A 16,274-nucleotide genomic window follows, 5' to 3' on the forward strand; every position below is an offset into this window, starting at 1 on the left:
ATTGATGAAATGAAATGAATCAAGGTTTATAAAGAATGTTAAATTTTATCTTTGCTTTCAATCTAATGTTCATCATTAAGCATAATAACAGGTTACAGTCAAATCTAAGATGTTAATTTGAACAGGCATTGATTCTGTCGTGATGAACACACTACAACTTGAGCACAATGGCGGGTAAGTTGAAAAATGTTATTGGGGAGGTTGTGGATCTGATTGCTCAAAATTGCCTGAACATTGCTGATGACAGACATTAAGCAACGTATGTAAGTCAAATATGACTCCATTGTCATCATTTTGGTCCTTTTAAACCTGAAAAATAAAGCACAACTAGGAGGTTTCAAGGACGTTGCAGATAATGTTAAATATTCTAGCATTGATTGATACACATACTATTGACCTCTTATATAATCAGCCATCAAGCAGATGTTAGGATCAATATTTTATGACCACTAGGTTTCTCCGATACCTTGGGGCTTCTTTGATAACCATTCAGAAACATGACAGTGAGAAAACGTTACAATGTTCCTCCCAAACATCTGCTTGGAGATTTAAGTTGAACTTCATGCTTTGTCCGCTCAGTCCTTTAGCGTCAGGGTGGTTAACGAATGGAACACCCTGCCACAGGAGGTTGTAGATGCCAAGTCTGTTAATGAGTTTAAAACAAAGCTAGATACAAATGTAAATTAGGGGAGAGCGAGAAGCTTACATTCTGCATGTGTGAAGATCGGGTGCTACAGTAACTGTAATTCCTGATTTTTTCAATGTAATTTTCAGCGTGAACTTATCATTACTGATAACAAATGATTCACAGACGTTTTTTATGTGCACTTGCCGCGACAGTGAACATTTAGTAGCAGACCGTGCTTTGTTCTTATATTTCATGATCATTTATGATCATCCTGAGCAGGGCAAAGGAGTATCCTGAGTGCTGAAGCCCTGAGCAGGTGTGCAGACTTGGGCAGGAGGATCTCTCAACAACACAGGAAGAGGCGGTATCCATGGCAACCAGGCTTGGAATTTGATTGGCTACCGTCTGTGTTGGAGGAAAAGTTGAAAGATGGAAGGTACTTATCACTTGAGTCATTGTGTGAAGATCAAACTTTTTCCAAATAAATATTTGTATGCAGCTCAGCTACTAGTACTAGTAGGCTGTCATGTTTATTATTCCTGTGGCAAAATTTTAATGTCTGAGTTTGACAAAGTTTACATTGAAGATACTAGAAGGAATATACATTTGTTTTGTAGAGTTGATCCTATAATGGTAATAGGTTTTGTAATTATGTAAGAGTTGATCCTATAGAGTTATTGGTTATAGGTTTTGTATTATGTATGAGTGATGCTTGAACTCTAATCTTGAGTGTTTCTATTCAGTTTGATCATGAAATGTTGTTATCTTGTGTATAACTTAATTTCTTTCATCCCAACATCATTAGCAGTTGCATGGGTTCACACCAGAGTTTGGCATTTGAACACTCCAAGGAGCAAGATTCATCAAAGAAGGCAGCTCTACAAACTTCACAAAACTCCAAAGATAAAATGCCAAGAGAAGTTGAACTTGACAAGTTAAGTCAAGAAGCAGACAATGAAGTGCCAAATTTTAGGATAGATGACAAAGTTTTTGATGGAAATGGAGAAAAGAGTATTGAACCAGACATTCAAAAGGGCGACCATTTTGATGGGAAGACCACAGAAGGAGAAAGTACATCACCAAATTTTGCTGCAGTACCACCTCCACCAGACATACAAGTTCAAGATGACGTTGAGTTGGTTGGAGAGTCATCTTCCAAGGAACCACATACATGTAACAAGGAGTTGATTTCTAAGGAGATAAGTGATGTCTTAACCGAGTTGCACCAAAGATGGACTCAAGGAGAACAGGTGTTTGTGCTATTTCTTTACTTTTTTTTAGTCATGATTGAGACTTTGAGCTGTCTTCTTTTTATCACAGATTCGGAGCCTCTCAAAATCACGTCCCATCTAATATATGTTGTACCCCTACAGGTTGAGTTTGGACCAGAGTACCAGTTCTTTACAAGCTGTTCACCACGGCAGATGGAGAGTGCCTGTTGTGAGCTTCTTAAACTTGGGCTGTCTGAAGTTGCCATGTGCGGCGCCTGTCATTTCATGGCACAAGTGACACCACCTCCCAGCCATACCAACTGCTGTGTTTTTATCAGGCAGTGTCTTCTACCTCAGCTTCCTGACACAGAGAATGAGTCTGCATCAAGGATGTTGTCGGCAGCTATGGTGGAGTTTGCAAGGTAAGGCCACACCAGTTTTATTTGTTGCCTGTCCATCTTTTTAAATTTTCAACAACAACAGCAAAAAATTAAGTCCCAAGAAAAAAATAATAGAGGTTTTGCTATCACAAGCCTGTAAATATTACCATTCAGAGCCACATACACATAATTTCAGTCTAAAAGCAATCTTATTCAGAACATTAGTAACAAATCAAAGGAAGGATTCATTGCATAAAACATGCCATTAAACTCCTCAGGCTGTTGTTTTTTGTGTTGTTTAAGCCATATATCTTCACCCCAGACCGTTTGAAACAAATCATTTCAATTTTTTTGTCGACCTGCCGGTCCAATTTTTTTCTGAAAAAATCCGAGAAGCAACAAATAAATTTGGTGTGGCCTAAAGGCAATGGCAAAAGTGGAAGCTCAACTTTGTTGGTAATAATCATAGTAAGGATAAATGATAATTGCTTCAGTAAGAATTATCAACATAGGAGCTTATACTTTGTGATGACTGTTCTGATTTGGTAACCTAAACTCTAGTTTGTATAATCCACTCTATCAGGAAGTACCCACGACCGTTTGTTGAGACTGCTGTGATGCCCCTGCTGACCAGGATGGGAGAGGGCAGCTGGCTGTGGGACGTCCTGAAAAGGCTGGTTACTGAACCAGACACACAACAACAGGTATGACATATCGGATCTGTAATAATCCTAACACTAACAGTCTGTTTAAATGTTACAGTTACTGTAGCACTGACAGTTTAGAGAGCTTATACCTTGTGATGCAATTAAACATGAAAGCAAGCTTTGAGCTTCCTAATACTCATCTACGATACGTTGTGTATTTCTCGCCTAATGAGTGACAAAATCTTCAAACCAACTTTGGAATTTACATTTATGAAGGTTAGATATCCACGTTAACAATAATCAAATTGTACAATTCAATCTCTTCAGCTGGATACAACTTTTGGAATATTTGACATTCAAAACATATCCTGAGAAAATGTGCTGTGATATACATAGCTCTGAGATGTCTGAACTAAACTCATGTAGGGCAGTTACACTAAAAAATACAAAAGATACATATTCCATACTGCAGAAAAAAAGAAAATACCAGTTCATTCATTAACATTAATTATCTTGTGGATTCATTAACTGTCTCATCATTTTCTTAGGATCTTGTATCCATTCTCCAAGTGCTGTATGGAGCTGAGACTTGGTCTGAGTCCACAGTAGCCTTACTGCAGACAGTTGTTAACCAGAAGCCTCCACTGGACACCACTTCACTGTCTGATCTCACCACAGCGACTCAGGGGCAGGCAGAGAAGTTGAACTCTAATCTGAAGTTCACAAAGCTGGTACTGGCTATAATTAAGACATATGGGAAGGATATGTCTCAAGATGATGTACGGAGGTTGACTATGGTCCTGGACTGTAACCAAACTTTCCTGAAGAGAGCAGCTTCTGCAGCTCTCAAAAGAGTTACAAAATAAAGAATGGACCCAGGGTGAGGCATTGTGTTGTGTACTAGTAGGGTGTTTGTCCCGGAAACCAGAAGTTCTGGGTTCAAATCCTGTCATGCTACAAATTTTGTACTCTTGGAAAGGCACTCTATATGACTTTCTTCTCTCTACCCAGGTGTAAAAATGGGTATCTGACTTTGGCTGGGGAGGTAAAAGGTGGTGGGTCAGGAAAGAGATGGGCTCTGCTTCCAAATACCAGTAGATAACAACCCACTTCCTCAAAAAAAAGGCTATGGGACTTAAAGCGTAAATTTTTACAGCATAAATAGCAAGTTGTGCACTGGTGGGTGGCTGCCTAACAAGAAGTTATTTTTGTTGGACTTACAGAAATCTTGTACATTTGCAGTTTACTGTCTTGAACATCTTTATTCATGCTATAAATAGACATATAAGATATTCTCTTCTATTTCTCACTACATTGTACTTTGTTGATACAGTAAAGGATCACATACCTGTACTAGTATATACCTCGGATTGTGACAGATTGAAAACGTACAAGGTAACTTGAGTACAAAGTAAATGTTGTCTACAAACACTATCCTTTGAATACACCATGCTGCATTCTTGAATATTGGAATGTATCATAAAAAGTTAAAACCCTTACGTATTGTTGTAAAACAGTTCAGATATCCTACAAAGACTAAGCAACAGCACAACTACCATGCACAATCACTAAACATGCTAAAATGTAAGTCTATCAACATCATATTAGGCCTGGCACAGGATTGTCTCAAATAAAGAGACACATTTTCAGTCAAACCTTGAAATTGCACATATGCAATTATGCTGCAGTAAATACATGTACACATCAGGGCTCTAGCCAGCTCGAAATTTTTTTCCGTCAGCCAATTCCCATTGTCGCGAAAACACTATTCCAGGAGTTAGAGAGACTGAACTGAGACCTTGAAAAACGGGTTTTTAATGAGATTATCGTATGCGAAAGGGCACCGACACACATTGTCAACAATCATAACAATAGTAAAACAAACAGTGTGTAGTTTTTACGGCGTCCCCAAGCCGCCTGTAGCTTTCATCAAGGATTTTTGTCCATCAAGGTTGACGGATTGGTTTTAAAATTTTTCCGTCACACGCAACAAATTTCCGTCAATTGACGGAAAAACGGACGCTGACTAGAGCCCTGGTACACATGTATGGCTCTCTTGCCATAGCTAAATAGGTTACAACATATTTTCCATTTTCAACATCTCCTCGTCACATTGACCATATCGGAAGGGAATAGAATTAATTTTTTTTCTCCCCTATAATTCAGGCAAAAATCAATGCGCATGCTGATGTCATCAATAAGATTTACTTGCTGTTGCCAAATTACTTAGTAGATTTGAACAACTGCAAAGATAATCATGATTTTGTAAATATGGCACATTGCCTTGATTGCCCATTAACAAAGTCATCTTGGCTTGGAAGATGGTCTGGCACACTTTAATCAAAATTCTTCATTGTAAAAAGAGATCTGGAAAATAATGCAACAAAAGCAAGTCCCTTCACTAAAGGGAAGTTAAAATAAAAATGCATTCACTGGCACATTACAAGGCACAAAATTGAAATGAGTACTAGATTTGTTGTAGATACATTTATACTATGGTGCAGGACCACTGCTACTTGGCTTTGTTACTTAGCAGTCACCAGCGCGTTTCATTCAAGACATAATACGGTATCTGTTCAACTACATAACTACAACTATATAAAGACCTACAACAGCATACTTTTACATTGAGCTTCCACAACCAAATGATAATATACTGTTACAGTAGATCTGTACATTTTACAAGTGGCGTTATTTTTCTGATATTCAACCTCTTATACTGCAAAATAATGGAAATGCAAATACATTTTGTATGACTTTTTTTGAATTCCACTGCACAGCAGAATGGTTTAACTGTGAACTTCAAACTCTTCTGCAAAATTAAACTCCCACTAAAATAACGGAAATTACAGTAACTAGCACATGATCAACTTTGTAGTTAATCTACAACTACATTGTCACTACCCCCAGATAACCACATCAGGGGCAAAGCAGGTCAAAGTAGTTCATACATTAACATGGACTATTGTCACTTGATTATATATCAACTTTAGACGTTATGCAGATAAGATCTAAACTGTCCAGGTACTCTTTTCATTGTACCATGATTCATGGAATCAACTTCTAGTCATTGCAAACCTCCTACACTATTTCTTCACCCCTTTCCTTGGAGAATGAAACCGAGCAGCTTTCTTAGGTGGGACGTCTTGTTCATCTTCACTGTCTTCTGGTTGTTCGGCCCTGGTCTGTCCATTCCTCTTCTTACCACTGTCCTTCTTCTGTTCCTCCTCTATCTGTTCCATTAGTCTAGTAGTTTCCATGAAGCTTAGAACTGCTGCACGCTCTGAAATGGGAACAGACCACAAAACTAGGTAACATTTTCCAGAAAACGCAGGATGTTTCCTCAGACTTCTAATGTAATGAGTGGACATTTTGTAGATCTCACTACTTGATGGTGCTGTGGCAAGAAGATTGCGGTCCCAAACATGACTATGTTTGTATCCCCCCTCATCAGGTTCATAAAAATGGATTTTATAACCCAAATACATGTAGCCAACTCAATTCGGCATTTGTATTGGTTATCCTCTGTCAACAATCGTGTGGAGGCACATAACATGCATTGGCATAATACCGGTAGTAAGACTTATACCGGTAGATTAAAGATACTGGAACTTAAAGAGATCTACACTTGCAACAATAGTTATTTCTGAGCTGTGCACACTTCAGACATCTAGGTGTCCAATACATCATTTACAAAGCATCGATAACAATGCATTCGAAGACAACAAGGCCAAAAGTTTTCAGTATCTTTTTCGGGGTAGGCAGCTCGTCGTGGGACGAACACACTGTCACATTCATTGCCAAATTTATAGATCATAATTACACATGCTCAGGGCACAAGACGAACATGATTCAACAACAATCTTGAATTTCTGTTGGTGACCTACAACTCATGTAAACGTGTGAAGAACCGTTGCATAATAGCCCGGATCTACGACTGAATGGGCAAAATTGAACGTACGCAGCCATTTTCCAGCCATTTTTATATCTACGCTAGCAGTGAAGTGTTACGTCATAGCGGTTGTGACGGACAGAAGTTAAATGAAAATTCTTGACAGTATACGTCCGTTTTCTCATGACATTTCGTATGCTCATGCAGGTTTATGTTTTATGAATTTACTGACAGAAAAGGAAGGAACATCAGAGGATGTATAGATGTACATAGCGGCAGTTAATTGTGCCGTGTTTCTTCCTACCGGTATTTTTTACCCCCTCCCAACCACGCGCCCGTTCGCCGTGTAATTCCGCGGCGTGTTACAATTACAATATTACGCTTTTAGCAGGACAAGAGTGGCAGAAAAGTTACACAGAAGAAGTGGCAAGGGTAACCTATAACAGCAACATGTAACTGGAGAAAATGATGCGTTGACAATTTGTCAAATCAGGATGGCTAGAGAAATCGTCGTAAACGTACCGGTATTATGATAATAGATGTTACATGTAGGGGGAAGACTATAAAAACCTTACTCCTGTGCTTGAGTTACTAGTGTATATTTCAATAACTTTACTATCTATGAGGGAGAGGTATGTTTTATGTGTGTACATAGGCCTGAGATGTTTTACCTATTTCAGAAGCAGTGTTGTCCTGGATTTTTTTCAGAGCTGACTGCATGGCCTGTTTGACCCTGGTACAGACAGTACCCAGCGTCCCAGCCTTCCTGCTCTGGTCCCAAAAGTCCGAAGCTCCTGCCAAAAAGAAGAAATGTTGAAAAAAAATCATGGGCTCTGCTTTATTCTTCTTTAACTTTAAATGGCTCTGTAATTACATTACAGTTCTTTTCATCTGGAAGTACAATATTATGTGTAGATATTAAATACAAAATTTAGAATTTAAATTTTCCCCTTAACCAGGTTCAAAAGTGCAATCTGTAATGTCTATCACTCAATGATTGATAATACAAATCAGTTTGAAACTAAAGCCTCACGCAACATATGTACTATACAATTATTATGATTATGATAACATTCAAGTACATATAGGCAGAAAAAAATATCCATAGCTTGGGTCTCACCTGTCTTTTGTGTTTTATCATCTTTCTTCTCCATCTTTTCATCTCCACTCTCATCATCTTCATCATCATCTGGTGTATCTTCATCCTCCTCATCTTGGTCTTTCTCCTTCATGGTCCGTACATGCTTACTTTTAAGAGAAACACAAACATTACTTGCCATTCAAATGAGCCAATGCATGTTCACATACCATACAACATGATGCAAAACACCAAAGGTCCTTGCTAATGTGAGATTCCAAGAATTATTGATATATCGTACCGGTCCATCCTTTTATCTCCACTTCCATCCTCTTCATCATCCGCTTCATCCTCCTGTTCACTAGTTTCCTTGTCAGCATCCTCATCTTCATCATCTTGGGCTTTCTCCTTGATCTTTTTCTCCTTCTTGGGTGACATCTTCAAATCATTGTTTTAAGAAAAGTAGGAGTCAGTCATCACGTTTGTTGTCTCTGTACCTTGACTATTTTCAAATGATGGCAAAACCAGGAATATTGTAAATATGTTGAATTCCACCATCTTTAAATCTATTTACACTATAGACCGGCATTTGGGATAGGATACCGGAGAGTTGAATCATTTACCATTTAGGATAAACGTTTAACCTTGTAAGATTGAAAGAAGCCTTCTTGTTATTATTATGAAGCATGGGTTAAACATGTACACATCAGATACATCACATTATATCAAAGAAAACATCATGCTTTTCTTATCAATCAAGTGCACTCTACGCTATCAAAGGCTTACCCTTCGTCCCACAGGTATGAGCATATCCTCATCAGAGAAGGACTCTTCGTCCGTTTCTTGGTACTTCACAGTGGTCCGCGAGCGTTTACTTGGAAGAGAAACACACACAAAAAATTACTATCCATAATAGATATCTCTTACTGCTCGAGGTCTCTATACACATAGGTTGCTGAATCATTGAATAACAAGTTTCTTTCTTCACAACCAAGACATAACATCACAGCTGATGTTTCGGTAACATAGCAATACTTTCTGATACTATTCCACACTGCAGTTAGCTGTCGCTGCTAAAAATATGGTCTTAAACATAAACAATTGTAATATATGAGCTTCCAAAGGAATTGTTCTACATGTTTGTACAGGTGTAATTCATCATACGACGATAAATGTCTCAAAACACAGTTTTGTAATCCACCCACTTCTAGACAAAAACTGCCCAGTGAGACCACAACTTAGTGCACATTGGTACCTTCTTCGAGGACTGCTATCGTCATTCCTTTGGCCTCTTTTCTTAGCAGGACGTCCTTTCTTCCTCTCAGACTTTCTCTTAGGGGTGGATCTCTTGGAAGGAGAGGCGTCCCAGCTCGGATCTGTGTTCTCGTCATCTTGTTCTTCATCTCGCTCTTCCTCATCTGATGACCTCCAATTTTCATCGTCATCATCTGCATCAGTTGTCAAGTCCTTGTGTTTTGGACAGTACATTCTTGAACAGATGAAATCAAAATCAGTTTGCTTATTGGGCTCCTGACTCATACATATCGTCATCATGCATAGCAATTTATTTTACACCACCATGACCAATACTTAAAAAAGTTAATAACATTAGTATATATAGTCTGTTGAGGTAGCCTTTAACTTAAGAATAATTTTTTGAAAAATGGTATTACAATGAATGACATTAACTCCTAAGTCCTTAAATCATGTTCTATATCATGATGTATACTTTTACTGGTAATTTGGCCTTTTACTTTTACTGTACAGATCTATATGATTATGTACCACATAAATCCAGTATCCATACTATCAGTAATAATATGTACTGATACGTGACTTTTGTCAAATTGACAAGTCTAATGTTACCAACTAAGTTTGAGTGAAAAATGCTTACAAGAACTGTCCTTCATCAGGGTTTTCTTCAAATACATAGTCATAATCCATGCCACACTTGTAGTGGCACGTCTTGGTACACATTTTCCTGTCACAGCCGATGGTGGCTCCCTTCTTGTGGCAAACACTGCAGCTCTGACAATGAACAAAGAACAATGGGAATTAAGGAGATAGTAATTACTAAATAAGTTCAGTATCAGTAGCCTGGTATCTATCATTGCACAGCTGTGTAATTCAGTAACCAACATATGACATTCTCCTACGCAGAGGGACCACAGTCGTGTTAAAACTCCTTGTGGTCACCTCTGCTGTCTGGTGCACTCAGATCAGTTACTGACCGCCCTGCTTATAAATATTAATGAGCTTACCCTTACATGGGTTAGTCGTTGGGGATTGGGTGTAGGAGGATGGAGCTATGTAAGATGTAACATGATTGGCTGATAGCTTCCCAGCGGCCTTTGCGAGATGGCTGTCATAAACAGAAAGCCCAAGAAAGGCCTATTCTCTGATTGGCTGGTTTGTGGCAACTCTCACAGTAACTGCTGGTGGGCCATCCAGCAGGTCCCCAATAGGCAGTTAGCTAGCCGTTGGGGACCGTGCGTAGGAGGATGACATATGAATGAGAGTGACCATTAAGAAGAAGACCAAAGCTGTATGTTAGGCTAATGGTTATTATTAATATTATCAACATCATCTGCTGGGTTTTGTATCTTCATTGCAGCAAATGCATGGTAACATCAACCCTCATAAGTGCATGAATCTAAAGTGTCAATGAAAGCGAATGAAGCATCAGTAATCCTAAGGTACATACGCGTCAGATATTTAGGTGTTTAACTTCAAGACATTTCAACTTAAGTCCTCTTCCTCAAGAAGTTGAAGTATGTTAAGTTAAAGTAGTAGATTAAGTGATCATGAGTTAAGTATGATTACCAACTGCAGCCCACGCTTTATTTCTTTCTTCACATCTTCTGGGTTGAACATCCCAAAATCCTCAAACTGTGACGAGTCACTGTCCTCCTGGATCAGCCCACTGGAGTACAGCTGGGAGAGGACAAACAGTCAGGACATTAATGAGGCTAATGCATGGAGGTCCCAACATTACACTTTACACTGAATTTTCAAAGGAAACCCCTATAAAATCGGGTTGGGGTTTTGTGCGCGTTAAAATTTGCGCGTTAAAACTTGTGCGTTAAAAACCAGCTCATTAAAATGTGCAAATTATCTGATTCCCTGGGGATTTGAAAACTTTTTTGCAGTTTCAAACTTAAAAGCTTGAAGAAGATAACACAAAATGAAATCAAGTATCATATTGTTGCATTCTAGAGTACAAATATCCCTTTCCAGGAGTTTTAAAGTGATTTTTAAACATTAAGTTTTAACGCGCAACAAAGGTTGATATTTGCATGTGCAACAATCTGCTTGAGAAAAGATGAAATGAAGCTTGTCGAATGGAAAAAAGCCTCAAGCAGTTATATCTTATGATATAAAGCCTCACACTAGTAATTTTTCCATGTATTTGTGTCTAATTCAAGTGATTTTGAAATCTTCTAGATATGCAAATTAGCCTATTCCCAAGGGACCTAAAAATTAGGGGCTTTTCAAACCAAAATCCAGGTAACAGATGTAAAATTATATAATGGGGTCACATTTTTCTGCCTAAGATTTCTCAATGCACAACTTGATTTTTTAACGCGCAGATTTTTAACGCGCGCGCAGATTTTTAACGCGCAGAAAACCCGTTCCCTATAAAATCAATGAAGGCAATTTCACAAAACGTGGTCTACCCCCTACAATTACAAATTCAATAAATAAAACTGCAATCCCTAGGAATTACGGAAAAGTAAAAAAGACTTTATTTTGATGGAGAGCAGGGAACAGTCTTTTACATGAATTGTATACTGTCTGACAGAGGTAATCAGATTCCTAACAGAACAATTTTCAGGCTTCATTGCCAAGAATTGAGCATAAGAGATCACAGATGAGCAGTAATTAGTGCCGAATGTGGCGGGTGACTGTCAGTTTCATAAAGTAACACAGTGCACGGGGAGGTGGGGTTTACCCAAGAAAAATGTCGGAAAAACATCGGCGCGTGCATGTGGGAATATGATGGTTTTTCGTCGGAATTTACGGTGATCCGTCTTGCCCTTTGGATTTTCGTAGGAAAACCGTATTCCAATGTCGATTTTCCAATGATATAACGGCACTTATCCGATGGACTTTTAACTTCCGACATTAATCTGATGGCCTTCCGACGACAGTTAATGGTTTCATGTCGGGTTTTTTTTCCTACAGAGTTCCGATGCAGGTCACCTAGACAACAAGTTAACAAACGTGGCAGATGGGATTTCCCCGCTTGGATGTGGCCATGGCAACGCCACTGAGTGACGAATAGCTTCTTTATTGGTTACCATGGCTACTGAATGATTGACATCCGTGATCGTCGCGATTTGTTTTGTTTTCTCAGCTGTGGCGTTAAGAATATGAATAATTAAAGAAAAAAGGTAACTTCAGACGATCACTTTGAACCCAGAAAATGTGGGTTCGACCCCTTGATGCGACATTATTTTTTAATGTTTTCCCGAAGGGCAAAACACATTGGTTTGACCAAGGAGTTTGTTTTGACTCCCTATTTGTTGGGGTAGACAAACAAAACAAATTCTAGAGTCAGTCTGAAGACAGGCTGGACAGCTCCCCGAAAGGTACAAAGGGTAGGCCGGAAGGTTTCCCCTAGCAGAATGGCAATCCAGGCGACCAAGCCAAGATAGATCAAACATCACGCTTCAGATTAACCTCATCAGCGTGAATGACTGCTAACACTATGCGCTACCCCAGGTGATGTGGAACACATAATTCATGCAGGGAGTTGTCTATGCTCGCATACTTTAGAATGTGGTTTATAAAATGGCCACATTATGTATTTTTCACAAAACTGTTCATAAAGAAACTGATTTAAGTGATTTTGACAAGAACAATCGCGTATATTTCATGGTGAGTCAAACCCATTCACAAAACATGTTTATTATTAGAGGAATTCAATAAATAAAAACATTTAATAAATTATGTTAATGAGGTCCTGAAAACTCAAGGATGTACACACCACTCATGTAGTAAGTTGTCTACGCTTGCATACTTTGAATGTGGTTCTTAAAATAGCCATATCATAACCTTTTCACAAAACTGTACAAAAACAAACTGATTTAAGTGATTTTGACAAGAAAAATTGCGTATATTTCATCGTGCGCCAAACCTGTTCACAAATCATGTTTATTATCAGAGCAATTCAATGAATACAAACCTTTTGATAAATTATGTTAATGAGGTCCAGTTAATGAGCATTTTCTATTGCTGAGCCGTCAACCCAGTTGCTTATCATAGATAGATGGACCAAAAAATGAATACCACACTTTCTTGATTAAAGCACCTTTGTTTGGGAAATAAAAATGTTTTCTGACTGATCTGTTATGGACCTCCTACCTTCAACTACTATTGTACTATGTACATGTGCAACATATCTCTTGCGTATGCGGAAACCTTCTGGCGTCTTTCATACAATTTTTGCAGATGATTGCGGGACGTCCAGAATTTTTTTTTTAACGTTACGTGTTCTAATTCCATGATTCTGCGGAAGATTGCAGGACGTATTGCGGAAGATGCAAAGCGTCGGCAGAAACTTGAAGCGCATTTCATGGCCGTTACCGATGACACATCTTTTATAAAATCGTTATGTCATCCACTTGCGTGAAAATATCTTCATGGCTTTCATGGACCCATTTCGACGCACAGTATTTTTAAACTACGGTGATTCAGAAAAAATACTACCTATTATCGGACAGTGGTTATCTTTTTTTTTTATTTACTTAGGATTCACCTGGGTAGATGGGGGGGGGGGGGCGAAGGAGGCCATATATATATAGGATTCACCGCAAAGGCTCATGGAGCCACTCAAACGTTTTGGGTTATAATACTGTATTGTGAAAGATGTCTGTTAACCCTTGACTTAATCAGTCAAACAATCAAAAATGGTTTATTAGTAAAACAAAGTACTGGCAGCCAGGGCACAATCAATTTCTAGCACGTGATTGCACTTTAAAACAAATGATCTCGGAGAGAATTGCTGTTTAAGTGGATAGTTCATTTAACATGAATAAAAGCATACATAGTTTACAGTTCATAAACATTGTCATTTTTTCTCGGAAGCCTTAGCATTGATGGTACCGGACTGTTGCGGAATCTTGTAGTGCGGAAGGTAGGTACGGTCAGTGTTTGTGAATTCCGCAGGTTACGGCCATGCGTCTGACCACGGGTTTGCGGTAACAGGTGTGCAGTTCTTTCTGACTTCTGCATACTGGATGCAAACCTTCGGCAGAGGTTGGTTCTTCTTTCCTCCAGTGTTTCAAGTCCGCACTGTTGCAGGGCTGATGAGTAGTCAGTGTAGTGACGCCCGAGGATTGTTCGGCAGGCGCGTCTCTGTACAAGTTCCAAGGTTGTGGTCTGTTTGCTTGTAAGACTGTTGTGGTACACTGGTGCACAATATTCCAGAATAGGCCTGATAAATCCACAGTACACCGTTACCAAGTCAGCCACCGGTAGTCCGAACGTCTTAAACAGTTTCAGATTGTACCCATGGGGAAGCAAGTCCGAGGAAGCTTATTCCATAGCGATGTCAGGTTGATCCGTCTTCTACTCGTATGGTCTGGCCAATGCTTGACTGTGTCTTTTTTATCAAGTGATAATATCCAGTCTATTATCTTGTTAATAAACTATAGTCTGTGTGGACTGTCTTTGGCTGAGTTCATGTTAACTTTCAAAACGTGTTAGTTCCTAGATTAGTGTTAGTATTAGAGAGTTAGTGTTAAAGTGACAAAACAAACTTTTGAGAAAAACAGTGAAACATTAATAAATCAACAGGAAATCAAACTCAACAGGAACAAAACGGATAAATCAATAGATAATATAAGATAAATCGGTTCTTCCGTGACAGCACATCTCCATCCTCAAACTTTGACGGTATTGACAAACCTGAAGAATGGGAATACACTACATTAGTCATGATCAACATAATGCACTGGTCAACTAGCCACCGAAAGTGATAGTGATTTCAAAAAGTTGGCATCCTAAAAAAATTGTTAAATTACCCTAGTTAAAAAGTGTAACATAAAAGGAAATATGTAATAAACAAAACAGTATCAACTCTGTAGCTCGTTTATTCATATCGAGATATTCCTACATTATCCTGTTAATCGGGGCCTGACGCCTGTCATGACCTCAAGTGACCTCCAGTCGGTGCGTTAAAACCGACACATTTCCAACATCTATTGGGAACGCATCGGAAGACTGACGGAAAAACAATGGGCGGGCGCCATTGATTTGGCCTGATTTCTGGATTTCTGTCGGATCCAACATCGGAAAATCTGAATGTGAAAATCCGACACAAATCTTACATAATTATGTTACCAACCCATTGACAATCCGACCTCCCCGTGCACTGTGTAATGGATCCATATCAATCAATATTCCCATTCAGTCAATGCAGAGGATACAGCGATCGTGAAGGTGATGCTGGCAGTCAGTAATTATGACCAGGTGAAAGAAAATTGAGGATTGATTTAGTTTACATATCGATTTGTAATTCGATATGCTGATTTGCATATTGAAAAGCAATTATTGTGTCTGCTGACCAGCTGGTACCAGTAGGTAGGCACCAGTCATAGAATACACCAGATGAATACTCATATTCATAATTACATGATGATACCCCTGTTGTTTCAAATAGCATATCCTCAGATTTAGTGAAATGTGTTGTCTTCCATATTACATTTTGCCATTATATAAATCAATATATACTTAAAAGCTTTAATAGGTAGTATAAATGTATACATAACGTTTCATCCTACCATAAGCGATCATATCAGTGCCTGGCGTTAACTAGACACTGGGATGAATATCCAAAACTATATGTTCCAAAGAGGAAGAATATTTAAAGGGTTTTCTATCAAGCTATTTACCATGCACAAGAAGTGGGCGGCCACCCCGTCAGCCACATACAGCGTATCGCAGGTCCTCTCCACTTCATACCCGAGGTTACAGAACCCGCACCGGGCCGCCTGGGCTTTCGGGCCGGGACTCTTCCCGCTAACATCGCCAGTAGATCTGATCTTCGACGATTTCTTTGTTCGATTAGCCGACATGATGCCACTTTCACTTTCTGTTGTTGTTGGGCCCTCCCACTCCCAGCATGCAGCAGCTACACAAAGGATGACGGTCCGGTACTTCAAGCAGATATTTGGAGGGGATCTCAGAACATTTTTTTCGCGACGATGTTTTCTGATAGTCTACAATCGCAAGGCAGTGAAAATATATGCATATTCTGATATGTGTAGATTGGTAAAATCCTATTGATTGATACTATGAGTAGTCAGCCAATGAATGAGCAGTACAATGTTTACAGTACAACCCAGCCACGCGTGGCCACGCCCCCTCCAGCAGAGTTTCAAAACAACCAAGATGGCGCCCTAAGAATGGACCGGGGACTCTCCAGAAAATGG

The 16,274-nt window shown here is 39.1% G+C and overlaps 2 protein-coding genes across 5 annotated transcripts; one reads left to right on the top strand and one right to left on the bottom strand.

The window, feature by feature from the left end:
• Nucleotides 1–20: 20 nt before the first annotated feature.
• Nucleotides 21–3,750, top strand: LOC118427587. Of its 4 annotated transcripts, none has more exons than XM_035837441.1 (6): nucleotides 21–174; nucleotides 908–1,064; nucleotides 1,434–1,878; nucleotides 2,002–2,261; nucleotides 2,803–2,923; nucleotides 3,415–3,750. In XM_035837441.1, exons 1-6 carry the CDS (start codon nucleotides 168–170, stop codon nucleotides 3,730–3,732), a joined length of 1,308 nt encoding a protein of 435 aa, XP_035693334.1. In that variant the 5' UTR covers nucleotides 21–167; the 3' UTR covers nucleotides 3,733–3,750. The 4 variants fall into 4 exon arrangements, with proteins under 4 accessions (XP_035693334.1, XP_035693335.1, XP_035693332.1 ...); XM_035837442.1 differs by having other exon boundaries at nucleotides 153–263; XM_035837439.1 differs by having other exon boundaries at nucleotides 154–259.
• A 986-nt stretch (nucleotides 3,751–4,736) lies between these two features.
• LOC118427586 (transcriptional regulator ATRX homolog) lies at nucleotides 4,737–15,996 on the bottom strand. The gene is made up of 9 exons (XM_035837437.1): nucleotides 15,735–15,996; nucleotides 10,660–10,770; nucleotides 9,731–9,864; nucleotides 9,092–9,325; nucleotides 8,623–8,710; nucleotides 8,138–8,274; nucleotides 7,879–8,006; nucleotides 7,430–7,552; nucleotides 4,737–6,149 (listed from the first exon to the last, which is right to left on the bottom strand). The coding sequence occupies exons 1-9, from the start codon at nucleotides 15,915–15,917 to the stop codon at nucleotides 5,953–5,955; spliced, it is 1,335 nt and encodes a 444-aa protein (XP_035693330.1). The 5' UTR covers nucleotides 15,918–15,996; the 3' UTR covers nucleotides 4,737–5,952.
• Between the last annotated feature and the right edge of the window lie 278 nt (nucleotides 15,997–16,274).

Source organism: Branchiostoma floridae, chromosome 12 (assembly GCF_000003815.2).
Source record: "Branchiostoma floridae strain S238N-H82 chromosome 12, Bfl_VNyyK, whole genome shotgun sequence".
NCBI lineage: Eukaryota > Metazoa > Chordata > Leptocardii > Amphioxiformes > Branchiostomatidae > Branchiostoma > Branchiostoma floridae.